Raw genomic sequence first — 27,660 nt, forward strand, 5'->3', positions numbered from 1 at the left:
GCCACACCTCAAACGTTTGATTGACAGATTCTCTCGAGCCCGTTCACTCAGACAAGCTCACTCGTGATTGGTGACAGTGGTTGCCATAGAAACGCAGACTCAGACTGACTCCGACCGATCACTGTCATCTGGTTCCAACATGGCGGCGTCCGTATCGTAGAAAAGTGACGACTAATCGGCTTCATTTCACTGTAGCCAGAGGTAAGGCATTTTCTATGGGTGATGTCACATTCACTCTGTCCAGTTCTATATACAGTCAATGAAACAGACCAACACCCCCCAAACATGACCAACTCCCCAACTAACCCCCCAACCCAGAAGAATCCGGCAATTCACCTGGTTGGACAGGTGTACCTGGTTGGACAGGTGTTTTTGGTTGGACAGGTGTACCTGGTATCTGGTTGGACAGGTGTACCTGGTTGGACAAGTGCATCTGGTTGGACAGGTGTACCTGGTTGGACAAGTGTACCTGGCATCTGGTTGGACAGGTGTACCTGGTTGGACAAGTGTACCTGGTATCTGGTTGGACAGGTGTATCTGGCTGGACAGGTGTACCTGGTTGGACAAGTGCACCTGGTATCTGGTTGGACAGGTGTATCTGGTTGGACAAGTGTACCTGGTATCTGGTTGGACAGGTGTATCTGGTTGGACAGGTGTACCTGGTTGGACAAGTGCACCTGGTATCTGGTTGGACAGGTGTACCTGGTTGGACAAGTGTACCTGGTATCTGGTTGGACAGGTGTATCTGGTTGGACAGGTGTACCTGGTTGGACAAGTGTACCTGGCATCTGGTTGGACAGGTGTATCTGGTTGGACAGGTGTACCTGGTTGGACAAGTGCACCTGGTATCTGGTTGGACAGGTGTATCTGGTATCTGGTTGGACAGGTGTACCTGGTATCTGGTTGGACAGGTGTATCTGGTTAGACAGGTGTACCTGGTTGGACAGGTGTACCTGGTTGGACAGGTGTATCTGGTTGGACAGGTGTATCTGGTATCTGGTTGGACAGGTGTACCTGGTATCTGGTTGGACAGGTGTATCTGGCATCTGGTTGGACAGGTGTACCTGGTTAGACAGGTGTACCTGGTTGGACAGGTGTACCTGGTATCTGGTTGGACAGGTGTACCTGGTTGGACAGGTGTACCTGGTTGGACAGGTGTACCTGGTTGGACAGGTGTACCTGTACCCTCACATCTCCTTTGCTCTGCATTATCACAGCTAAACAGACTCCAGAGTTCAGCCTCGTTGCTGTAGCTGTAGCTGGAGCAGCATGTGTCATCCCTGCCTCCCAGCATGCTTTGCTCCCTCAGCTTCCTGAGTCTGTCTGGACGCTGCAGCAGACAGAGCCGAGTGAGAAGGTCCTGATCTTCAGGATGTTCGGCTGATCTGTGTGGGAGGAGTCACTGCGTCTGCACGCCAACAGGAGCCGGTGAGTGGGAGGAGTATCACAGCAGATCCCCCACAATCCTAACCCGACCTAACCCCGTTCCTGTGTTTGGGTCTAAAATGACCCGTCCAGATCCACATGAGACCGTAGACCTGGACAAGAGGAGAGTTAGAAAAACTCGCTGGAGTTCTTCAAGATCCAGAAACTCTGAGAGGAAAGACGACCGACGTGTGGATCCTCCATAACGCCGTGTTTGTGCCCCTGCAGCCCCCCCCCCCGTGGGTCACATGATGTAAAGGTCAAAGGTCAGCTGTGCTTGAACCCGATGAATCCTGGGAAGACGGCAATTAGCCTCCACCCCCCCACTGTGGAAGTGTCAACAGATTTGTGTTTGTCCCTGTGTGCACGTGGGTGAGTGCACGTGGGTGTGTGCACGTGTGTGTAACTGTGTATTTACTGTGTGTCTGAATGTGTCGTGTGCAACTTTGTCTCATTGTGTTAACACACATCCCCTTTGTTTAGTGTGTCTATGTGTGTGCATGTATACATTTGTGCACGTATGTGTGTGTGTGAATGTGTGTATTTGTGCATCTGTTTGTGTGTTTGCATGTGACTGCACACGTGTGTAACTGTGTATTTACTGTGTGTAGTTTTGTTGTGTCTGTTTGTGTTGATTTTCAGACGTAAAATCTAAAACTCTTCAACATCTTAGATGTTTGTGACGTACATCCAGATTATGTCGTTTTCATTCACATTAACACACATTCCTTTGATGTCAATCTGAGCCTCCTGATTGGACAGAATCCTGTTTGTTCCAGAAACTTCCACAGCGTCTCTGTACGTTGGCCGGGATGTGGGGGCGGTCCCTCCCTCGGCCGCCGTGTCAGATTAACGGGTGTGCATGTGTACGTGCACTAGCGTTATGCATGAGTGGAAATGACAAGCCCAAAATATTCTAAAAATGCCTTAAGTTGGTGGGGGAGGGGTCACATGACTTCAGGACGCCATGTTGACCTTGTTTCTGAGAAACGGCGGCGGAGGGCCGGCGCTGAAAATCAAATATGAATTTGATTTCTGCACTCAGAGCAGGAAGCCGCTCGGCTCAGAGGCTCTCAGAGGTTCAGACCCGCTTTTCTAAAAAATGATCCAGAACGCGGTTCTGAATGTGATCCGCTGGATCTGTTTGATTCAGATTTGACTGAATAGCAGAGCGGACACGAGCTGCTGGAGCCCGTCCTCTGCAGTCTGTCAGAGGTTCTGAGTTTCTGGAGATCCTCGTGGTTCTGGAAAGGTTCTAGAGCCCGACTCCTCCACACTGAAGAACCGTTCGGGTCGATTTCTCACTGAAGCCCAGAAGGAGGAACACAGTCAACGATTGACAGGAGTTCCCATGACGTCCTTTCAAAATAAGAGTGTGTCCTACAGGATCATCTCACTGCAGAGAATGTAGTCATCATGTCAGCTGTGATAAAAGACAAAAACATTCATAAACCTAAATAATTCACCTTTCTGTTTTTGAAAATAAAATATTCACCTTAAAATCCAGCAGGATTTAAGCTTGAATTTGGTTATATTTAAACAATTTCTCTGTTTAAAAATCTGTCAAAAGGTTTTAGTATGACTGTGAAAACCTACGAAGTCTCAGTGCTAAATGAATTGGTAGAGCATTATGGGTAATGTAGTCAGAAGCCTCCTGGAGGAGTAAGAACGAACAGTTTTACTTTTACAATTGTCTGGTTTGTCAGTTTTGTTTTGTCTTATGGTCTGAAATAGAGCGGTAACAATAAAGGGGTAACAGAGGGCAAAAAGCCACTTGCTCTTTCCCAGAGCTTCAGGTTTCAGCTCCTCTTCTATCCAGGTTAGTCATCGGGTATTTCTAGTCGCTCCTTCAGAGAACGTTTTCATGGTTAGAAGCTCCGATGCAGAAGCGTTTCTGTCTTTTGTGAGGCGGATATTCCAGTCAGACTTCAAAGGAACTTCAGAACCAAAGCTGCTCACGTTCTCCAGAAACGCTCTGGACGTTCAACCGTCAATGAACTACAGTTGATCTGTTAGTGACCACTTCCTGTCCACTTCCTGTCCACTTCCTGTCCACTGAACCCGGATGAGTGGAATGAGGACAGAAGACAAAAGGAACGCTGCTGTGATTACAGAACCTCACAAAGGAACTGCGCACGTATGAACGGCAGCGCACGTATGAACGACAGCGCACGTTCATCCAACTTTCCTTTTTAAATTCCAGAGGAGGGAGAATTGTGGGGGGGGGGGCAGCAGCCAAGGACTGCTGGGAAAATACATCAATCCCCTTAATTACAATCAGCACAGATCCGTATATTGTTGTTTACGTGATCATGTTAGAATGACCGAATGCAAAGATTCAAGTCTCAGTCTCACACCTGTACACAGAGTTATGACGTACAGGTGATGCTGTCGTAGCGTTTCCTGTACTAGCTGGTACTAGTGTGCATGTGACCCCCCAGTGTCGGAGACATTAGAAAACAGTAGAATTTGTTTATGTGACGTTTATTCCAGATTTCTATCCGGACGTCGACCTACCAAACCGCTGAGAGGAGCGCTAACGTTTAATAGCTAGCATTAGCCATCAGATCGCACCTTCGACTTCAGAGATTCTACCTTAAAAATCTAAGTTGGAGGCAAATCCATCTGTGAGGACGAGTAAATGAAAAGAGAGGAATCAATCAAGAAGGAAAAGGGGCGTGGCTAAATAATTACACAGAATATAATCCCAAAATTAAACGTGTAATCCCAACAAAACACAGAAACATCTATTTGATGGAACTACATTTGTGATAGCACCACGGCGGCTCCACAGCGGTTCCATGGCGGCTCCACGGCGGTTCCACGGCGGTTCCACGGCGGTTCAATGGGAAACACGGAGCGTCTCCGTAATTATTCCTAATTCACGCCGGTCGTGCTACTCCGGCGTGAACGGGGCTTACGGATGCGCGGGGCGTGTTCAAGTGTCAAAGGATCTGATGCTCGAACGGAGCGCGCTCAGACAATGACTCCCACCTGAGCGGAGGCATCTCACCCCCCCTCACAGGAAGTGGCGCCTGGCACAGATCAGGGGGGCCATCTGGCCCGGCGGGTTCCTCCTGCCGCGGGTCTGCGCGCCGACAAGTATCCGCATAAATTAAAGCCGCGATGCTGCGCGGTTTCTGCAGCAGCGCGGCCGGTCGGCATGGCGATGACGGCCTTTGGGGGGGGGGGGTGTCTATCCAGACCCCCAAATAAACCCACAGATAAATCAAACGCTTGAATATTTATTTGAAGCATAACAGTAAAAGTCCATTTAAAATAAAAACAGACTCCAGTCCTGCAGTATTGGGAAAACACAAACAAATGTTCCTTTTCATGGATTGTTTTATTGACTTGTTTCTGCTGTGAAGCAGAGAAATCTGCAGGTTTGACAGAGAAGTGTTTGAGTTTGTGTTTTTACCTCGGAATAAGGTGATATCCTTGACTATTCTCGGCCCAAACAAGCCCTCCAAGATGCTTTCAAAGCCTGGAGAGAAGAAAACAGAAAAGATTTCAGCGTTTGCTCCAAAAAAAGAACAGTAAACGATTCTGACATCAAGAGAAAGTTTTTATCAACACTAAAAATGTACTTTATTGATGAGACAGCGTCGTCAAGAAACGTTTGGTTTAATAAAGTTATTTATCGGATTTCTAAATGAGAAAAGATTTAAAGAAACTTGTTCAGAAACACAGCAAAGCTCTTTAAGGAGCGAAAAACAGTAGAAATCTAAAGATAAAACTCAAGGGACACTTATTTTCTATACATGCACGCACGTGCACGCACACGTGCACCCCCCCCCACACACACACACACATCCCTCAGCTCTTAAAGCAAATGAGCGCTTTACCTGTAATACGCCGCGCCGAAGTCACTCACATTTTTATTAACTGTAAATACCTTCGATCTCCTGTTGCCTAGCAACAGCATTCAGAGAAACATAAATACATATTGTAATTTTCAAACCTACACCCCCTCCCCCCTTGCTCTCCACCCCCACCTCATCCTCCATTAAATGGAAATGGAAGCAGACGGAGAGAAACCGAGACAAAGGAGCGTGTGCGCCGCGCTCGGCAAATGTGCATTTTAAGCAGGGGGGGGGGAGAGGTCAGGGGGGCGGGCGTGCACACAGGTGCACGCACAGTTCAAGTGTGCCCCCCCCCAGCCTGAGAGCTGAAGGTGAACGCCTGAGGCAGCAGGAGGACGGATGGATGAGGCGCATTGAAAGGTCTGCTGCAGGACCGGACCCCCCCAACGTGAACACGCCGCCGCGCGGGGGGGGGGGGTCACGGGTTCAAGGGCCGCCGCAGACTTCCTATAGATTTGAGTTCGACAGAACGTCTGCACGGCGGGAGCTCGCTCGCCGCTTTCAGGACGTGAGAGGATGACGGTGTCGGAGCGGTGGCGGAGGCGCCCGGTTTCACATCCAGGTTGTTTCACATGATGGAAAAATCCTCCAAACATTTTAAAGTTTGAGCTCTTCAGGTTCGGGATAAAAGATGGCAGAACTCAGATCTCTTCTGGTGTTGTTTATTTAAAGATATAAGATATTCATCAAAAATGGATCAAGTAACTGCAAAACTACCACAAATATGAACAAATTTATGTTGGATAAAAGATAAATAATCCATTTCTGGGAAACTCTTTTGTGTTTTTATGTTCATGTGATGCAAACAAAAAGACGTCCAATCGTTAGCTTCTTCCAAGTCAATACCTGAATACATTTCTCTGTCAAATGCCATGCATTATTATCATTATTATCATTATTATTATTATTATTATTATTATTATTATTATTATTATTATTATTATTATTATTATTATTATTATTATTATTATTATTATTATTATTATTATTATTATTATTATTATTATTATTATTATTATTATTATTATTATTATTATTATTATTATTATTATTATTATTATTATTATTATTATTATTATTATTATTATTATTATTATTATTATTATTATTATTATTATTATTATTATTATTATTATTATTATTATTATTATTATTATTATTATTATTATTATTATTATTATTATTATTATTATTATTATTATTATTATTATTATTATTATTATTATTATTATTATTATTATTATTATTATTATTATTATTATTATTATTATTATTATTATTATTATTATTATTATTATTATTATTATTATTATTATTATTATTATTATTATTATTATTATTATTATTATTATTATTATTATTATTATTATTATTATTATTATTATTATTATTATTATTATTATTATTATTATTATTATTATTATTATTATTATTATTATTATTATTATTATTATTATTATTATTATTATTATTATTATTATTATTATTATTATTATTATTATTATTATTATTATTATTATTATTATTATTATTATTATTATTATTATTATTATTATTATTATTATTATCATTATTATTATTATTATCATTATTATTATTATCATTATTATCATTATTATTATCATTATTATTATCATTATTATTATTATTATTATCATTATTATTATCATTATCATTATTATCATTATTATTATCATTATTATTATCATTATTATTATTATTATTATCATTATTATTATCATTATTATTATTATTATTTATAGTTTTAAAAGCTACATGAACAAGAAAAGTTGCATTCGCTGTGACAATACTAGTGTGAGTCTTTCAGCTGAAAGTAGTTGCTGAAACTTTTTTCTGAAAATTGTTATTTAATTGACTTTAATTGCTGAACACTATTTGTATATTATTAAATTTGCTAAAAGACTGGAAATTGCGTTAAAGAACTACGAAAGAGCCCTGAAGTTGACCTGAATTTCAGAAAATTTTGTGGTAAAATGTATTAAAAATCCCAAATCATACCAGTTTAGTGTGTTACTTAAATATCAGATAAACTCCAAATTAGCCCAAAAAACTAGCTCATTGCTAAAACACTAGCTAAACCCCAAAATAGCCTCACAATCCTCAGTACACCAAATAACTAAATTAGCTAAAAACATTAGCCTGTTGCTAGAATAGAAGCTAAACTCTAAATTAGCCTCAAAAGACCCCAGTAGATAACAAATCAATCAAAAATGTTAGCATGCTGCTAAAATATTAGCAAAACTCCAAATTAGCATAAAATTTCTCAATAAACTAAATAATTAAATTAGCTAAAAACATTAGCCTGTTACTAGAATAGAAGCTAAACTCTAAATTAACCTTTTAAAAAACAGCATCAATTAACCAAATTAGCCAAAAATATAAAGTGCGCAATTTACAAAAAAGTAAATTGCGTTATTTCTGCAGATCTGTAAATGGGAAATAAGACAGAAAGGGTTCGTAGAAGCTAAACTCTAAATTAGCCTAAAAACCCCAGGAGATAACAAGAACGTTAGCATGATGCTAATACGCTAGCTAAACTCCAAAATAGCAGTAAAAAACCTCAGTAGATGCCAAGCTAACCAAATGAGCTAGCATAATGCTAATATAACAGCTCAAGGCCAAAAGTTTTAAAAATGACTAAAAGATGAAAATACATGAAAACATTTAGACGTTTGTTTCTAATCTACTGACATTTGAAGACTTTCTCCTTCATTTTCTATGGTCCATATTTTAATCAATATTTGAAAAACTATAAAGTTTATGAATTACAAAAATATAAGCAGGGATGTCCTGAAGGAGCTGAACGTTTTGATTTGTGTGATTGAGTTTTTACCTGCTGAAAAGCCTTCAGGAGAATCACTGTAGTGTGATTGCTCACTAAACAATCACACTATAAAAATCTCCAGATTTCAGCGTCATCGGTAACAGATCCGACTGTATCGTATTGTGGAATCCTTCATGGATCGGCTGTGTGGAGATCGGATCGTGTGAGAGAGAAGATCCACCGCCCTCATTTACTGAGGAGAACTCCGCTCCTGTAAAACCTGCACATGCAAAATTCATGCAGCCTACAAAGGAGCTTTGATTACGGGAAAACGAAGCTTCAAAGAGTTCCAAAGCTTTTTTTCCTCCGTCTCTCCAGCCGCTAAGCAGCGAAGAGCAGCGCCGCTTTCAAGTCAGCGGGGAATAATTAGGATCGTGGCGTTCCGGAGCGACAAATCAGCCTGAAAGTCAGAGCCGCCATCTGGCTGACGGGACGGTAGGTGCTTCCTGCGCTCGGTCGGACGGACGGACGCGATTGGACAAATGAGATTATGGGATGTGATTGGCTGGATGGCAGTGACAAAGTCTCTGGAGCCAAAGGCAAAAAGCTGCAGAATGTAGGTCAGCCAGCGAGCGCACGCTGGGCCCAAAAGCATTCACACATGACAGCGTAACGGGAGGAACGCCGGAATGTACGCTGATGCCCCCCCCCTCGCCATGGCCTTCGCCGTGTCATCACAAACCCTCAGCACGCCACAAACTTTGGAGAAGTCACATGACGGCGTGAAGGAAACTTGGGATCATCAGCACATCTGAGCGCGCTCACAACTTTAGGAGCATTAAATATTGATGTGGATTCAGCAGAAGATCTCATGAATCCGGATTCATCGGGAGCAGAGAGGCGGAGCTGAGGGGTGATCCCAGTCCAGAGCGGGAAACGGATCCCAGCCGGAGGCCTCACTGCTTCATGGAAGCTCTGGATGTGCTCGGGAGACGCAGCAGAAGGAATGTTTGGTCCTTCAGCCTCAAACGGCGGCGGGATCACATGTGACTCAGAGCGCCGCTCCTCCACAAAACGCTCATCATGTGATCCTTGCCCCGCGCTGCCCCCGGGAAAAGCCCGGAGTCTCGGAGCGCCATCGCGGCTTCGGGGGAATCCTTCAGCTGCCAGAAGAAAACATTACAAAGGAGGGAAAACAGGGAAAGTTCACAGCGCTCCGGGGTCTGCTGGGAGCAGCTGCTCAAAAATTCATCCCGAGTACGCTTGTCAAATCAAAGCCGGCGCACGCCAACACGGCGAGCATGTCAAGAAACAGCAGCTCTCGCATTTCTTACAACCGCGGAGAGCAACTCGACACTGAAGGAAGCGGCGCGATCAATCTGAGAGCGGCCGGGGGAGGGGGGGCCGCAGCGCCCAGGAACCGGCAACCGCCTTCCTTCTGACCGCCGTCCAACGCTCCGGCGCTGCAGGAGATTAATAATTGAGCAGCACCAAAGCCTTCAGAAGCGAGCCTCATCGGATCGATACCTAATTAACCCAAACGGAGCCGGGCGGTTAAGGACGGCCCGGATCAGGACCGGTCCAGCCGGGCCCTCGCTCGCCTGATCGCCTGCAGCAGAACCCACGGTTCTGCAGCTGTGGGTTCTGCAGCTGTGGGTTCTGCAGCTGTGGGTTCTGCAGCTGTGGGTTCTGCAGCTGTGGGTTCTGCAGCTGTGGGTTCTGCTGCTGCATTCGCACCCACAGCTGAAGCAGAACCTGCAGCTGAAGCAGAACCCACAGCTGAAGCAGAACCTGCAGCTGAAGCAGAACCCACAGCTGAAGCAGAACCTGCAGCTGAACCAGGACTGCATCCCCGCTGGACCCACATCCCGTGGAGGCGGGTGGAGCCGGTCCAGAGAATCCCTACAGCTTCCATCTGAGCCGGTTTGAAGCTAAAAACATGGAAAGAGTGAAGCATTAATCAGGCCCGCTCCCTCTTAAGAGGATCATAAGCTCGCAGCTACAGATTCATCGCCGTCATCCAAAGGTCCGTTTAATGTTAAAGGTGGATTTATGGCCGTCCGCGGCGAGGCGAAAGGCCACGCCGCCCTAACGCGTGTCCCAAAACGATAACAACTCTCCGACTCGCTACGAAACTCCCTGGCGAAACAACACCGTTGCCATGGCAACGGCCCAACACGTGTCATCGCTCCATGATGTTTCATGACCTTTGACCTTTCAGCCAACGTGTGGAATCACTCGAAGAACTTCTCGTCCGTTTCTGCAAAAACTCGTCATTAAATCGCATTCGGCTCAGAATGTGGGCGTGGCTACACTGGTTGCCATGGAAATCGGTCATATTTACTTCGCGATAAAGACGTAAGAACCCCGTCGTTTCCAGGAACAGACGGCGTCCGCACTGTCACAGAGGCCGAACCCGACAGCCCCCGTTCTTTCCATCCTCCTGTCGCCATGGAGCCAAGCGGCGGCGGTGCAGACGGGTCGCAGAGGCGGCAACGCCGCCGCCGCACGTGTTTGTTTTCATACCAGGATGCAAAAGAAACACATTCAAACCGGGCCGGGCCGACGGGAGCGGATAGTAACGTCAGGCGGGATCGGGTTCGCTGGAGCGTCCGCTCGCCTCCCGGCGGGATCTCCTCCAGGAGTACAGACAGACGCGGGCCTCCTGGAGCGGGGGAGGGCATCTCCTCGCCGCTGCTCAGCAGACAGCCAGCACCTGACGGCGACACGAAAGAGGGAACTCCCCGCGGCTTTTAGCTCCGCTGGTGATGTTCTGTGTGAATGTGGCGGGAACCGCAGCCCAGCTGTTGCACGTCTGCCTCCCGGGATGACTTCCTGTCCACAAACGGGTGAAGGTCGGCGCTCCACGGTAACGCTGCAGCAGACCTGCCAGTCTGCAGCGGCGTTACCGTGGAGCCGCTCCAGAAATAACATCCTCCTCTGTGAGTCTCGCACTCTGACCTTGATGAAAGCCTCGCTCTGCTGTCGCATCCGGACGCCATGCGACACGCCGCATCACATGACGAGTCATCGAGAAGAAAGCAAATCAAAAGGAATCCACTGATCCGTTACTTTCCACCAATGTTCCGATGGCGTGGCGAGTCGGATCAAACTCGCTAACGCGGTGTGGCTAACGCGCCGATAAGGAGAGCATGAGTTTTACGGGCCGCTCTTTTCACGCCGCGTTCTGCTCAGAACAATGTCCGTCCGCATGACTCCTGCTGACGCGCTCATCCATTCGTGCTGCGCTCAGCATCAGGAGCCAAACATCAGGAACGCCACATTTAGGAAGGATGGAGGCGTTTGGGGGACACGGATCCACAGTGGAGTTTTTCGCGTCAACAATAACAGACATGAAACAAAAGACGAAGCTGCTGTGGCGTTTGAGGATCACGTCAGGAAACACAGCAGTGGGAGGTTCCTCCAAAATGTTCTCACTGCTCCTTCAACCACAACAGGACCGAAGTAAGAATTAATCAGAGTTCTGGACACTCACTTCAAATGATCATTTTTTTAACGCCAAATATGACATCACCTCTTGTCCAACTTAATTAATATAAACATTTGACAAAAATCATTCAAATATATATCCACTCTGCTCCTGTTACAGTAAACTAGCCCACATCACCACCATTCTGCCACCATGCTCTATGCTGTGCTCGGTTGCAATGAAGAGTTTTGGGGGTTTATGATTTATGGATTTACTTAATAATAGATTTAAGTAATCCAGTTTTTACGATTAAGATTTTAGCATAACTATAAAAACCAACAATCAAACAATGAATTTCAATTACAGTAATTTACCATTAAAATAAAATAAAAAATTTAGAAGAATAATGTTCATTTTTTTTACACAAATACATACTTGAATCTAGATATATATATAAATATAAATATGCATATATACATATATAGTTATGTAAATAAATATATATATAACTATGTATGTATATATATAGTTATATATATATACATATATAGTGATATATATATATAACGTATACATGTATAAATATATATAGAGAGATAATACATATATATATGTGTGTTATCTATTTATCTATCTCTCTCTATATATATATATGCATGTATACGTTATATATACATATAACTATATATGTATATATACATAATATATCTACATGTATACATTATATAAATATATATATATATATATATATATACATATATATATATATGAATGTATATACAGACATGTATATATTATGTATATAACTATGTATATATACCTATATATATATATTATACATATATGTATATACAGAATGTACTGTATATATATATATATATATATATATATATATATATATATATATATATATATATATATATAACTTTATATATATATATGTATGTATATGGTTATATATATAAATATATATAAAAATATAAAATATTTAAATAGAAAAATAGAAAAGTTATAAATAAAAAAACACAATGTTTCAATCTAATGATTAAATGTTTGGCATAACTTCAGTGAACAATAAAAACCTAAAAAATAAACAGAATAAATAATGAACAATTAAGATAGAGTTATGAAATATTGAGTACTTATAAATATTTTAACAATGTAAATAAATAAATGATGAAAACTTATGAAATAAATAGATAAAGTCATTTTAATGAAGAATGAATAATTCATTAAAGATAAATAACTTAAATAAATGATAAAATAAACAGTAAGGAATCGGAATCAAATGAGCTCCAGTGATGAATAAAATAAAAATCTGTCTTAATGAATAAATATCTGTGAAAAGCTGCAGAATTCCCCCTGAAAACAAGAAGATTCAAACTTTCAACCATCAGCCGCGGCAGATTGAAGCCGCGAGTTTGAACCCCGTCAGGGATTCAGGGGACGCTCCCCCCCCTGCCGCTGGACGGACAGGATGATGCTGACGGCTGCAAGGACGCAGGTTTCAGCCTGACCTTCCCTCGGCGCGTCAGAAACCAGAGAGCGAAAATCCCCGCTCCGCCTTAAACTATCAAAGCAAAAAGCAATCAGTGTCATAAATACATCATCAGAGCCTCAGATCCGCCTTAAAGTCCACGGCTTCTCACTCACGCAGCTTTTTGGATGAAATTTTGTAAAGTGAAATCAAATCCTTGCAGGGAGATAAAATGTTAATGTGGGATTAGCAGCGGTACGACTAATCTGACTCTTACTTTGTTCACTTGTGAAATCCCGACTGTATGGACGGATGCTGACGGCTGTGTGCATTACTCACTCCTACGTTTATTTTAGAGCACGGGTTTCTGTGCATTAAATGCAAACGGATTTATTTTGAAATGTTTTCTCCGGGTTTATTGCAGGGAAAATGAGGGTTTTTGGACTTCTGGAGCCACAGAGGAGAAGCGGCGCTCGGCTCACGTCTGCAGAGGAAAAATCCTTTTCTTCTCTGCAGGAAAACAAACTTCAGTGCAACAGCGGACTCATTTGTGAGTCTGTGCGGCAACAAATACAAATGTAAAGTCTTGTCTAATAGGAGGCACGGCCACCTCTGGCTCCGAGTGCACGTGTGTGCACGTGTGTTTGGCGTGGGCGTGCGTCCACGAGAGGAGGACGAACAGAAACAACAAGAATCTGCATGATTGGCCGACGGCGCGGTGAGACGCGCACACGGAAACAAGCGGGCGGATCAAGACCGAGTCGGTCTGACGGCTCCTTCCATCTCCGCTCCTCTGATGACTAACGCAGCGGCGCCATGCACGGCGGGCCGGGCGCCGTCATGCAGCAGAAACACTGTAAAACACTGAAACTGGAGGGTGTTGCAGCACTGCGGCTCTGCTTTCTAGAGTTCTAACATGAGAACGTGGTCATGGCTCGGGGAAGGGGAATAAATAGGTCGAGCTCCCTGATTGGCTGGACCCCCCCACACACACACATCAAACAGCAGAGGACTGAGCGCGTGCGGTGAGTTACTCTCCGCTTTAATGTACAGCGTTTGCACGCCAGAGCGCCTCCCAACATGCAAACGACTGACCAAGGCGAATTTGGATCCCTGCTCCCCCACAATGCACTGCGGCGGGCTGGGATGGGTGTGGCCAGGCTGCTCTGAATCTCTGTGCAGCTCGTGCACGTCTCAGTGGGAGGAAAGAGGAGAAAAAATGCGTCCAATTAGCCGCCTAACTATCTAATTATTTGATTATGTGGTGGAGAGCAGGAAGGAGGATGACAACGTGTTTCCTTTACCCCCCCGCTCCCCTCCGGGTGACGACACCTGGAAGGACGGCCGTGTACCTGTCTGTCTGCTCGGGACGCACTTCACCCTCCGCTCGGATCGCTCCGACTCCAGGAAGCAGCGGGAGGAGGAGGAGGAATTTAAAACAATTAAAGGAGGGATGTTGCAGCGAAACATCTGAGCGGGGGGACGGCTCGGGGGCTAATGGAGCTGACAAACGCAGCACTAAAGGAATGGGAGCGGCGCCATGCGCACGCTTTTATTTGGAGCCAATTATGAAGCCGGCTAAAGTGGAAAACAGTAGGGGTGTGATGAGTAAAAGACAGCAGAACAGAGCCGCTCTCTCGCTGGAGCCAACAGGCTTAGCCGCTCGTCTTTACATTTCTGCCCAGCTACATGATCAAAACGGACGCGCCAGAAGACCACGACGCACGAGAAGACCACGACGCACGAGAAGACCACGACGCACGACGCGTCCTTCAGCGGCGGCCACATCCTCACTGCTCCATCCGATCATTTGTCATCAACTCTCAGATCTGAGGGCTTGGATGCATAAACATGCAGACAGCAAAGAAACTTTTGAACTAAAGTGCAGGTTTGACAGACTTTGGGGTTTTTGTTTCCCAAAGTCCTTTGTTTCCTTCAGAGTCGCTGAACTTCCTTCATGCAGGAACATCGAACGGCTTCTGGTCACATGGAAGATGGCGCCAGAAACCAGCTGGAAGCGGAAATGTCCTAAACTGTAGGAAACCATTTCAAAATGATATTTGAAGAACTTTTCAGAATAAACTCAGTCCAGCAGTTCGGTGTGAAGATGAGCTTCAAATGAGACACAGAACGTTCATCGTTTTATTTCTTTAAGGTCAATATTAACAAATGTTTACATTTCTATAACTACACCCGTTTACCTCCGGAGAAAAAGCCTCTTTCAATCAGCCGATCATGTCCGGTTGAGGACTTCCGGCCAATGGTGTTGGGCGCAAATTAGGTTTTTTTGTGGGCGGCTCCAGCAGGGGGAGGGACTTCTGGTTATTAATTTTTGAGCGCCATTTTTTTCTCTTTGAGATTCTCTTGAGAATTTCCAACAAGTTTACATTTTTGGTCTAAAAGAGAAACTGTTCGGGTGTCTCGAACTCAAACGTCTCAAACGTGTCTCAGACGTGTCTCAAACACACCTCAAACTCATCTCAAACGAGTCTCAAACGAGTCTCAAACAATTCCAAAACACGTTGCAAACTCTTCTCAAACACGCCTCAAACGAGTCTCAAACAAGTCTCAAACATGATCCAAACTGATCCAATGGTTCGTGTGTCAGGAAAAACCCGAATCACTAAAATGACAGAAAGCTCACGTGAAAGTGTTTGAAGCAATGGAATATTCCAGCTACGACTTTTCAAAGAGATAAAAACAAAAAAATGAAGATGAAGGTCTGTAATGGGAAAGAAAGCAAACGGTAATGAGGCTTTGACCATAAATCAGCATGTTTGGTGTTTATTATGAGGTAAAACAGAAAATAGAAACAGCAGAATTATGAGAAAACAGTCAAAATGTTTTGAAGATAAAATAGTAAATTTGTTGTAAAAAAGGTCAAAATTTCTGGAGAATAAAATCACAAAATTATGAGAAAAAAAATCACAATTGTGTCATTAAATTATAATTTTATATTGAAAAATGTCCATGTTTTAGGTTATACATTCATGATTTGATGGCTTTTTCTTGATTTTTATGACTTTATTCTCATATATTTATAGATTCATTTTCTTTCATGAACCCCCCCGATTCTCCACACGGAGAGAACGGGCAAAGTTATTTTGAGAGTTTTTCTTTTTCTTTCTAATTGATGCCACAGAACTCTTTGAATTATTTTTGTTTTGCCTTCTTGAGTGAAACTTAACTAAACAATTGATAAAACTCTGCAGGGGCCCCACAGCCTCGTTCGCCTGAGGCCCCCAAACTGCTGAGTCCGCCCCTGATTGCAGAAACGGTTGAAGAGTTCCGGTACTCGAAAGAAAGTCCACAGTGGAGCTGAAGTTTTAGTGTTACAGGGATAAGAACGCTGCTGCTCTCTACAACCACACCCCCAAAACTCTGCAGAACGGGTCGACCCCCCCCTACATGTGACTGAGGCTGAACTTGACCCGGTTTGGTGCAGCGGTTAAGAAGACGTTCACGTTCTTCTGCTTCCTCGCTGCAGAACACGTCAGAGTTTTAAGAGACCAGGAACCCACACCACCACGAAGACAGAACCTGGACGGTTTGACCATCACCCTGCATCCACACCGGCTCCACTGACGGCCTTCACCGCTACAGCGGATCGTTTGTTTGCTCTGCGGAGATGTCACACCTTCCAAACGAAGGTTCTGTTCCGGTTTGGACCAAACACGCCCCCTTAAGGAACCGGTTCTGTCTGAATCCTAAAGTCTGGTACAAAATCAGGTCGGCATCACAGAGACGACGATGGAGCTCTGTGGGACCAGACTTCCACGGATCGAGGGACGGTTCCACGGATCGAGGGACGGTTAAACGGATCGAGGGACGGTTCCACGGATCGAGGGACGGTTCCACGGCTCGAGGGACGGTTCTACGGATCGAGGGACGGTTCCAACACGGATCGAGGGACGGTTCTACGGATCGAGGGACGGTTCTACGGATCGAGGGACGGTTCCACGGATCGAGGAACGGTTAAACGGATCGAGGGACGGTTCCACGGATCAAGGAACGGTTAAACGGATCGAGGGACGGTTCCATGGATCGAGGGACGGTTCCACGGATCGAGGGACGGTTCCACGGATCGAGGGACGGTTCCACGGATCGAGGGACGGTTCCACGGATCGAGGGACGGTTCCACGGAGAGCTGTAACCCGCATAAACCGGCCTGCAGCTCATCGATTCATCGATCTCTCGTCCTCTCCTCCTTCCCTCCATCGGTGTCGTCTGTAAACGTTTCCTCGCTCTAGATCTGCGTCTCACATTCAGCCTTTTAGTTGTCAACAATAAACTTTGCGGATTTTCCGAGGCGGGACGCGAGTCTGCCGCTTTGTGTTTGTTAAATTAATGAAAGGCGCTGATGTGGCTGGACGGGGTGAGCGGCGAGGTCAGCGCGCCGCCTGTGTTTGCCGTGACCTCCTGCAGGAGAACAACACGGCGACACTCACAAAGCCCAAAGATTAAACAACGGCGATGGCGAGCGTTCTGCCGGATGCTTCATCTGCTCGGCTGAAAGAAGCAATTACTGTTTTTATTAATTTTGAAAGTCTTCGGTGACCTTTGATCCGACGGCCTGACATTAAAAACATGCAATCTTCTCTCCTCCTCGGTTAAAAGGCCAAGAGTTTCTCGTTTCTATGACCACTGTGCGTTCCTCTTCAGGTACATGAATGCGGCTTTCATTACATTACAAGGTCACAAAAATTAACGGGGAAACAGGAACGAAGACGAGCTGGAAACAAACGGCGCCGGCGGGAGGGCGGGCGGCGTTGTGCTGCCTGAAGAGCGCGATGGCGAACTTCTCCTTCATAAAGATGCTATAAATTGTTTTGAAGCGCCGCAGAAATTAAAAGAATCTAAATTACACCGACGGAGACCTTGCCTTCTAAAGGCCACCGCGCTTCAGAGCACCAAGGACTCCCAGCATGCTCTGCAAAGCGGGAAACAGCCGCCTTTCAGCCGCGTCTCCGGCCTTGGGAGCACGTCTGTCTCCTGATGTTCTCCTCCGGGTGGAGGAGGAGCCGGTCCTCGCCGAGGTCCACGCCGCAGGTTGTACCTCATGGTTTTAGGGAAGCAGAAACGTTTTGGATCTTATTCTCTGACCTGGACGGGAGCTGCTTCCTGCTCAGAGTTTATCCGTTAAAAACGAGGAAATCTTCAGAATCACCAGCAGATAAAAACCTCAAAGATCCAATAAATCCATAATTAACCCGCCGGAGGACTGAAGTCTGGAGGATTCAGTGAAATCTGAAGCTCTCTGAGCGGCAGACGACCCCGGAAGGAAACCTATTTATAAAGAACGGCGAGGAGTCGAAGCGTTCTGTCGTTATTTCTGAGAGAAACACCAAAAGGAGAATAAAATCTGAGCGAAGATTTCTGACTCGACTCTCAGAAAAATGTTTTTCATTTGAGAGAATCTGTGATGAGAACGATGCAGAAATTCAGGAATTCTTTGTTTGTTTCTGTTAAATCTCAACATTAAAAGACAAATCTAATTTTAAATCTTTATTTGTGAAGCTAAATTACACATTTAAACATTGAATCTAAACACAATCAAAGTGTAAATCGATACAATAAATATAAATGTTAAAAACAAATGTTGAATAAAGTCTAGAACGTTTATGCAAATGACATAAAAAATGTAATGCAGTGTTAAATATGAATAATAAATGTAAAGCATTTGTGTGTTAATATGAACAAACTTCCCTAGTAGTAAAATTTAGATTTTATTCTTCATTTATTTCATTTGAAACCACATTTTTACACATAAATTAGCATTAATTTAGCATTTATGTTTAAGCTTTAAATATAATATCTCATTTATATGTACTTTTGAATATGATTTATGGTTTTTAGATTCTTTTTTTAACATTTATATTTCAGTTTAGTCATGTTTACATTTAGTGTTTCTGTAATCCGACTCAGAATATTGTTTATATACACACACATACATACATATCCACTGACTGTATCTGAGAACTGAACCGAGCGAGTGTGACATCATCAAGAGAAAATGTTTTTTTGTGATGCGGACGCCGTCATGTTGGAGCCAGATGTCAGTGAGCAGTGATTGGTCCCAGTCTTCATTTCTATGGCAACCACTCTGGCCAATCAGAAGTGAGCTTGTTGGAAGGCCACACCCACTTGAAAGAGGGCTACATAAATAAAAATGAAAAAATAAATAAAATTAAAAAAGGAAAAAACGTTTTGAAACTTGAAGGTTGGGACAGCAGGCTCCACCTACGTTTATTGAAGCATCTGATTGGTCGATGTATTTCTTTAATAACTTGAACTAGAGAAAAATATGTGAAAATAAAAGATTATCAAGAAGATGCTGAAAGGGGGGGAGGGGCCACTCGGTCCAGTTCTCATTTACAGTCAATGATCAGATCACATCCCCGGAGCGCTTCGTTTTCTGACCGTTTGCAGAATAAACCTCCTTAACTGAGCCAGTTTTTGATTTAAAAGAACAATTACCAAAATAAAAGCTTGTTTTAGTTTGTAAAAAGGACTAAATGCGGCGGTTTTGTGAGGGACGAGCCGCTGCAGAGACACACAAGTCAACAATCCCATCTTTAATGTGCTTGTTAGCATCAAAGTGCTATGTGAAACTGAGGTCTTTGTCTGCTTCATTATCTCCCTGTATGGAGCCTCAGAGTCCAATCTTCCTTGGTAATTACTGCCAAGTCCTGTGCAAAGAGGGAAGGGGATTTGATCTAAATTACCATTTATTTCAAGAGAGTAAAGCATCATGGGTCCTCTGTGTGAGGAAGAAGCAGCAGCACAAATGAAGCATGTTACCAAATAGGAAACATCCGGACTGGAATGGAGAGAAACAACCGCTGACATCTAATCTCGTTAGCCCGACTCAGTCAGCGCCGCGCCGCCGCAGCGACCCGCAGCATTCATGACGACAGCATCATTACATCCATCAGCAGCTCGCCCCCCAAGACGGAGCGTCCGACGGGACCGGCCCCCACCTCTGTGCAGCCTCCGACCGCCGCCGTCCAAGCTTCAGCTCGCCGTCAGATTCAGACGCTTCAGAGCAAAAGGAGGAGGAGCTGGTCAGATGTCACCGCTGGGGGGTCGATCACGCCTGGACGGCGTCTGTCACCGGACGGCACCGGAAAGCTCCGTCAGGGACAGGTCAGCGCCGCAGACCAGCTCCGCTCCTGACCCCCCACACAAACCTGCTGAAAATGACCCCCCCTCAACTACAGTCCAGAATCAGCTGAAGTCACAGACCTGACGGGATGGACCCCCCCAAACCGATCTGGACCCAAAACACGTCACCTGGTTCCTCACAAGAAGTTCAAGTCAGACGTGAGAAACTTTCAGGTTCGCTTCATGAAGCATCTCTCGTTACCGTGACGACGGTCCTGGAGCCAAAAGTCCAGTCTACCCAAAATCTGGAGGTGAAATCCGACGGATCTTCCTGTGATGTCACAAATATTTAAACTCTCGTTTCAAAAGTAGCAAAGCATGATGGGAAACAGGATGGGTTTCTCGTCACTGTTTTGGCTCAGAATTCGTCTGTTAAATCCCAACATTTAACGAAAGTTCTTGTGATTTCTTTTGGACATTTCTGTCCCGAATCCTGAAAAGTTCCCGACAGAAACCCGTGAGCTGAAACTGGTTTGAGAGGAAACCGTCGGCGGAGCTGAAGTCACAAGATCTTCCTAAAAAGATCAAAATTAAAGAGCTTGGAATGATTATTTGAAATCTGGCTCCATTTTACAAGATTGTATCTCCAGAACCGTCACCAGGAAACCCATTCTCCAACGATCCTCCGCCGTCAGGATCTTCAGTCACACATTTCTCAATTTCACCAAAAACGCCAGAAATCAACAAAGAGCAGAACGTCCCGCCAACACCTCAGCACGGCGGGTTTCCACGCCTCCAAAAAGAGACCTGAGCAGGAATTCAACCAAAGATCAGGAAGTTAAAGATTCTGAAGCTCCAAGAGCTCGAACACAAACACTGGGTCTGTGGTGGTTCTGGGTTCTGGTTCTGGACTGGTGATGGACACGTCCGAGTGACTCCTCCCTCCGTAAAGCCCAATGCAGTGAAGCACTTCATGCCTAATTAGATTCCTGTTTTACCCGTTTGTGGTAAAAACACAGAACCTCCTCTGGACCCGTTTAGCTTTGGACCACGGAAAACGCCGGCATGGCGGGACAACGAGCGGGAGAGAGATTCGTCCTTTCATTGCTCCAAATATGAGTTTATGGGGGGAGGGGTTGTGTTTTGGTTGTAGCTGGAGCTGACGCAGCATCTATGTAGCATGCTAAAGCTAATGTTTTTTAATCTGTTTTTGAATCAGTTTGAACTCAAAACCTCAAAGAAAAACTGGATTTAAACAGAATTATCGATTAAACCGAAACAATCTGAAGAAAACTGAGCTGCTGTGGTCCACGTCACGCTAACGTCACGCTAACGTCAGGCTAACGTCAGGCTAACGTCAGGCTAACGTCAAGCTAACTTCACGCTAACGTCACGCTAACGTCACGCTAACGTCACGCTAACGTCACACTAATGTCACGCTAACGTCACGCTAACGTCACGCTAACGTCACGCTAACGTCAGGCTAACGTCAAGCTAACGTCAAGCTAACGTCACTCTAACGTCACACTAACGTCACGCTAACGTCACGCTAACGTCAAGCTAACGTCAAGCTAACGTCAAGGTAACGTCAAGCTAACGTCACGCTAACGTCAAGGTAACATCAAGCTAATGTCACGCTAACGTCACGCTAACATCAAGCTAACGTCACGCTAATGTCAAGCTAACATCAAGCTAACGTCAAGCTAACATCAAGCTAATGTCACGCTAACATCACGCTAACATCAAGCTAACGTCACGCTAATGTCACCCCAATGTTAGCTTGACGTTAGCTTAGTAGCCGGTGAGAATGACATCTGGGCATTACAACAAAGAAAAAACCTGATGACATCACAGCGAGAGAAACCATTAAAAAAATACAAAAGCTCTGGCCAGAATGGGAGGGGCAGAGGGGGAGGAGTCAGTGAGGCCTGAAGCAGGAAGTGAGGGGAGGTAAAAGGGGAGTAATGAGGGCAACACTGGTTTGTTTTTCCCTCCTGAACCTTCATTAGGATTCTGAATCACCAGCGTTCGCCGGGATTCCACCGTTTAGTCTTTGCAGGACTGAAGAAAAGTTCTTCTGTTCTACGGTTCTGGTTCTGCTGGTGTTTCCGTTCTCTGCCGGGTCGAAGGCCTCTTTGAAGACTAAAGCGCTTTAGCCCCTCTCCTTCCTCCCCACTTGACCTCCTGGGGCACGTGGGTAAATTCCTTCAGAGATTTGAAGGATGAGAGAAGGAAATCCAGACGCTCCTCACACGTTATTCCTGCTTTCCTTCCTTCTCTTCCTTCCACTTCCGTGTTTTTCCTGAAACTGACGCATCTCAGTTTCCTCTTTAGCAACTGGACTCCAAATGTTCTTCCTAGAAACGTTTCCAGGAAGAACATTTGAAGTCCAGTTGAAGACCCACAAACGTCCCACTTCCTGCGAAGACGAGCTTCTTTAAACTGCATTCAGTCCAAACTAATGTGTTGATTATTTTCAAGAATTTTTTCAAGAGATTTTCAACAAACTTCCTGTGAGAGAAAGAAGAATTTTACAAAAACACTAAAATATCATCCAGCAGGTCGCCTAAACAAGAGGAACCTTTCAGAATAAAAGCTCAAGCCGTGTTTTTGTGGCAGAACTTTAGTCAATCTGGAACCTAAAAAACTTTTTATCCCTTTTAAAAACAAAAATTAATTTTACAAACTATAAACTCATTAAGAAAACCAAAAATATTTAGAGACGTTGGAGGAAAAGGAAATCTACGATGATTTTCCAAGTGAACCAGAACCAGGGGCGGACAGAGCAGTTTGGGGGCCTCAGGCGAACGATCACATGGGGGCCTTCTGCAGCGTTTGTATTAAATGTTTACCTTTTAGATCTGGACTCTTTTGGACGCGTTGATGTCAAGAATAAAAATGTTTTGATAAGATTTAAAAAAACACATTTCATGTAATTGTTTAAGAGATTCATTTCAGATGAATTTTTACTTGAAAAAATATTAAATTTATCGAATATCCTAATTTGTTAACATCCCACTCCAATAAAAATCATCTTTTTGTGTTTCTAACATTTTTCTCCAGAGGAAAACTCTGTTTCTGAGTATTTGTTCATTCAAACCAGAAAACTGGATGCTAGAAAAACCCAAACGAACGCCTGAAAGGGCGAGCCAGAGTCTCTCTCACCGCTCCGCTCAGTTTCCTCGTCTGAGCTGGACTCTGGCTCATGGAGGAGGAGGGGAAGGGGGCGGGGTTTGTCTGAGCCAGAAGCCCCGCCCACAAGTCTTTAAAATGACAAAATGCTTTTGATTTTCCCTAGAAACTTCATAATTAAAAGATGACAGAAAGGACTTGAATCAGTCAGGAGGATGACAGAAACACGTTCACATCCTCGGTGTTATGATGTTTCAGGTTTTTTAATGAAAAAACAAAACATGACATTTATTTTAGACACGTTCACTACGCGTACTGTCGGGTTGGAGCGATTTTTCCCTCACGGTAAGTCGGTCCTGATCCAAACCCAACAGCCTGAGAAGCAACTGAGGATTTCATCCATGAAGGAGTTTGGACTAAATCTGTTTTTAGGAACATTTATCTTCAGTAAACAGGATTTCTTTAAATGAATCTGTGGAACAACGTTCAGTCGTTCTTCTCAAAGAATCCAATAAATACAAATAAAAAAGTCTTTTATGAGCCTTCCCGTTCAGAACTAGAACTCTGGTCCAGAGATGGTTCTAGACCAGCTAAACCCAATCATTTCCCATGATGCACCTGAACGATGAATGAAAATCACTGATTTCAATGTTTATTTTCCCCATAAAATAATAGAAACATGAGATCTTTGGTGCCGTTTATTTACTTGTTATCTTTGTTGCTTTGCGACGGCCTCAAACTGTTGCAGTTTTTACCCACAATTCCTCAGCGAGCGTCCATGTTTTCTCACAGACTCCTCCGTCCGTCCAGCCGCTGCTGCTTCAGCCACTTCAGTCCTGCAGCTTCAGCTCCAATAATCTCCTCGTGTTTCAGAAAAATCTGAAGGGCGCCGCGGCGATCCTTCAGGGATCCAGGAGGAAAGTGCCCCCGCTGTGAAGTCTCCGCCCCCTCCCGCCATAAACACACAGAGTTGGCTTTTACTGGGCCTCCTGCTGACTGACTGATTGACTGGCTCTGTATTTATGGATGCCTGCACGCACTCCAGAGCGCGCACTGAATACGAGCCATGACTCTAAACCGTCACGCCGCAGAAGCCATTACAGTGGTAAACGGAAAAACGCCAAACCAGTTTCACTGAAGCCACCTGAAGGTCCGGCAGGACCGCGATGGAGGACCTCCAGGGACCAAACAGAGAAACAATGGAGCTGAACGTCCAGAAGATCCTTTTCTTTCCTCCTCCGAGTCGGAGGACGGAAAGACCAACGAGAAAAATCCCAGAAAACAAAGTCGACGTGTGAGGAACGCTGAGGCGCTCCCTCTGGACCACCTGTGCAGCAGGTGAGCCTCTCCTGCTCTGAAAACACTTCTCTGTTCCCCATCAGAACCGACCCGAGGAGACCAGCTGATGATGAGATTACAGGTGAAGCAGCAGAACCGACGGCGGCGAGCGCCCTAACACAATTACATCTCCACGGCAGGATCTTCAATCCCGTTAATGCAGTTAGCGCCTCGTTATGACTTTATTTAGACCTGCGTTAGCGAATTAAGAGGAGCCCGCAGACGACCCCGTGACCCTAGGAGCAGAACCAGAACCAGAACAAAGACAGGACTCGTGGGTTTGACGGTCGACTAATGTGTGAAAATCAGAATCTTTAATTAGAAGATCAGGACCAACAAAACAGATGAAAACTGAAATGATTTTATCACTGTAAACGAGATCAAACTTTCTCTTAACTTCAGCAGGAATCAAAACACAAACATCTCGTTTGGATCATTTAGCAACAAATCCTGAAGATATGTGTCATCCTCAGAGTTTAGCTGACTGCAGATCCGGTGGATCCATGATCGGAACACGGATTCTCTGCCATGATGGCCGACAGTCACATGACCACACATCAGGACTTCTACAAACGTTCTTTATTTCACTATTTTTTATTCAATTTGCCAACTTTTCTTTGAAAAAATTTAGTTTTTCAGAATTTATTTCAATAACCTGAACTAAAGTCTATTGGATACTTTTACTTTGAAAATATGAACCGTCACCGAAACTTTACTTTGAAGGTCTACTACCTTCTGGTGACAGCAGCACATTTAGTTTAGTTTATTTCTTTACTTAACTATAATCTCTGACGTCTCAAACATCCTGGAATAGATCCTGTCAGAGTAATCGGATACTCGTTACAGCAACAAAACATCATCGATGTGGAGAAAACGCCCCAAAAACAACAAGTTACCCTAAAGCCTGACGAGATATGCCTGCAGAACGCTCACTTCACAGATCCTCTATGGATCAGGATGATCACTTCAATGATCAAATCCAAGAATTACATCCACGGCTTTGATTTTAGGCTATTTTTAAGTGTAGCTAGTTTTTCAGCTTCATGCTAGCTGTTGTGGCTAAACTAGGTTTTTTTTTGTCTAGTTTAGCATTTAGCTAATATTTCAGCTATAAGCTTTGGCTTTTTTATCTAACAATTTCATCTTCCAGCATTCACACAAGCATTAATTATCACAGGTAATGTTATATTTCTAGTTGGTAATTATGTTAAAAGTTACATTTCTAAAGTTTTAATAATGTTATTTTAGAGTGTTCAATAAATGTTTATCCTGTTCGATCTAAGGCGTGTTTTGTATTTCATCCCCCGTGTGATTGAGTTTGACTCTCCTGCTGAAACAGACGGACAAACGTCAAAGAAACGGACGACCGTTTCAGGTGAGGCTTCACCTGACCGCTGTTTCCAGGGCTCACCGTCGTCTGGAGGCGCGGCTGCGTTGGCGCGGCGTCACGTGAGCACAGACCCTGCGTGCTGACAGTCACGGAAGGACGACGCAGAACCCAAACACTCGCATTTGTGCACAAAGGCAGAAGCTGAAGGGAGATGACGCCGCGGCGCTGCGCGGTAAATATAGAAGCGCTCCTCGTTTGTGCAGAGATGCCGCCTGACTCCTAACCCCGCATGGCGCTCTGAGGTCAGAGGCCTGTCACGTTACACTAACCCGCCGTCCCACTGAGCCGCCGCGCTGTCAGCCGCTGAAACTGAACCGAGACGCCCGGAGCTGCTCCCGGAAACGCTCGGATTCAGCTTCAGCGTCTTCAGCGGACTCCGAGATGTGCGATTCTCCAAAGCCGAGCTTTGAGAGTGAAAGAGGTCAGGAGGCCCAAAGACACATCCTGCTGTTCCTGTGGATGTACATTCTGCTGGAGCGGGGCTTTTGGTCGTCATATGATCTTCACATGAAGTTTGCTGTTTGACGGACAAAAGCAGCGATTCACAGACAGCAGGTCACGTAAGGAAACGGGGGTTATATTTACTGGAGACGCATTACAGAGTCGCATTACTGCAGTACCGGGAGCAAATCACAGTTTTCTTCTACAGACGCACAAAAATGTGGAGAAACTATCAACAAAATGTCATCAATGTGGAGAAAACGCCCCAAAAAACAAGAAGTTACCAGATGAGATATCGCTGCAGAACGCTCACTTCAAAGATCAAAGATCCTCTATGGATCAGGATGATCACTTCAGTAACCAAGAATTAAATTCACGGCTTCGTTTTTACGGCGTGAAACCTTCAGGCTTCCGTAAAGAGATCTTCTCATGTTGGAAATCATCCAGAGAAAATGGTTTATTCCGGTGGTTTATTTATTTTTTTGTGATAAGGATGTCGCCATATCAGATGTCAGAGAGCGGTGATTGGTTCAAGTTTGAGTCAGCGTTTCTATGGCAACCACTCTCACCAATCAGGAGAGGGCTAAAAGGAAGACCACACCCCTTCCACGAAAGGAGCTACATCTGTCAAACGTTTTGAAGGATGGAGGTGGGGACCAGCAGGCTCCACCTACTTTAACTGAGGCATCTGATTGGTCACTTGAATAACTTAACGATCAAGAACTTTTTTTTTTATATAAAAATGTTTCAGAACCAGAAGGGATATTCTGACCGACAGGTCTATGGGAATTCACAAGAAGTTCTTGTCTGGAACATCAGGGGGGTGGAGTCACTCGGTCCAGTTCTTAGATACAGTCAATGGAAGCAACACGAATGGAGATCAATGACGAGTCTGGTCATGTGACCCCGTGTGCAAAACATTATGTACGTTCAACAGAGCGCTTTATGCGGACGCCGGGTCACCCAGAACCCGGCTTTGTGCTAATATGGAACTCTTATTGTTAGTAAAGTTTTTACATTAGTTACTTTAGTTGTTTATGTTAGTAAATAGCATAAAAACGTTACTAAAGTGTTTTACGTCATTGACTAGCGTAAAAAAATGTTAGCTACTGACGTTTTTGTACATCAGTAAAAAGGTTAGTTACTAAAGTACTAACATAGTCCAGAACCAGAACCAGAACCAGAACCAGAACCAGAGCGGTTTCCCAGCTTCAGATGAAGTACAAACTGCTCCTAAATGTACAAAGAGCTTCAGTGAGAGGGGGGGGGGGG

General features: G+C 44.4%; 1 protein-coding gene across 2 annotated transcripts in view; it reads right to left on the reverse strand.

Moving 5' to 3' along the window:
- The window catches only part of lcor (ligand dependent nuclear receptor corepressor), an 85,673-nt gene that overhangs the window by 37,802 nt on the left and 20,211 nt on the right, over positions 1–27,660 (reverse strand). For both annotated transcript variants that reach the window (XM_024290043.2, XM_024290044.2), the window contains exon 2: positions 4,847–4,912. In XM_024290043.2, the coding sequence (XP_024145811.1) occupies positions 4,847–4,912 (66 nt within the window). The remainder of the gene's footprint in view (positions 1–4,846; positions 4,913–27,660) is intronic.

This window comes from Oryzias melastigma, linkage group LG1 (genome assembly GCF_002922805.2).
Source record: "Oryzias melastigma strain HK-1 linkage group LG1, ASM292280v2, whole genome shotgun sequence".
In the NCBI taxonomy this organism is placed as follows: domain Eukaryota; kingdom Metazoa; phylum Chordata; class Actinopteri; order Beloniformes; family Adrianichthyidae; genus Oryzias; species Oryzias melastigma.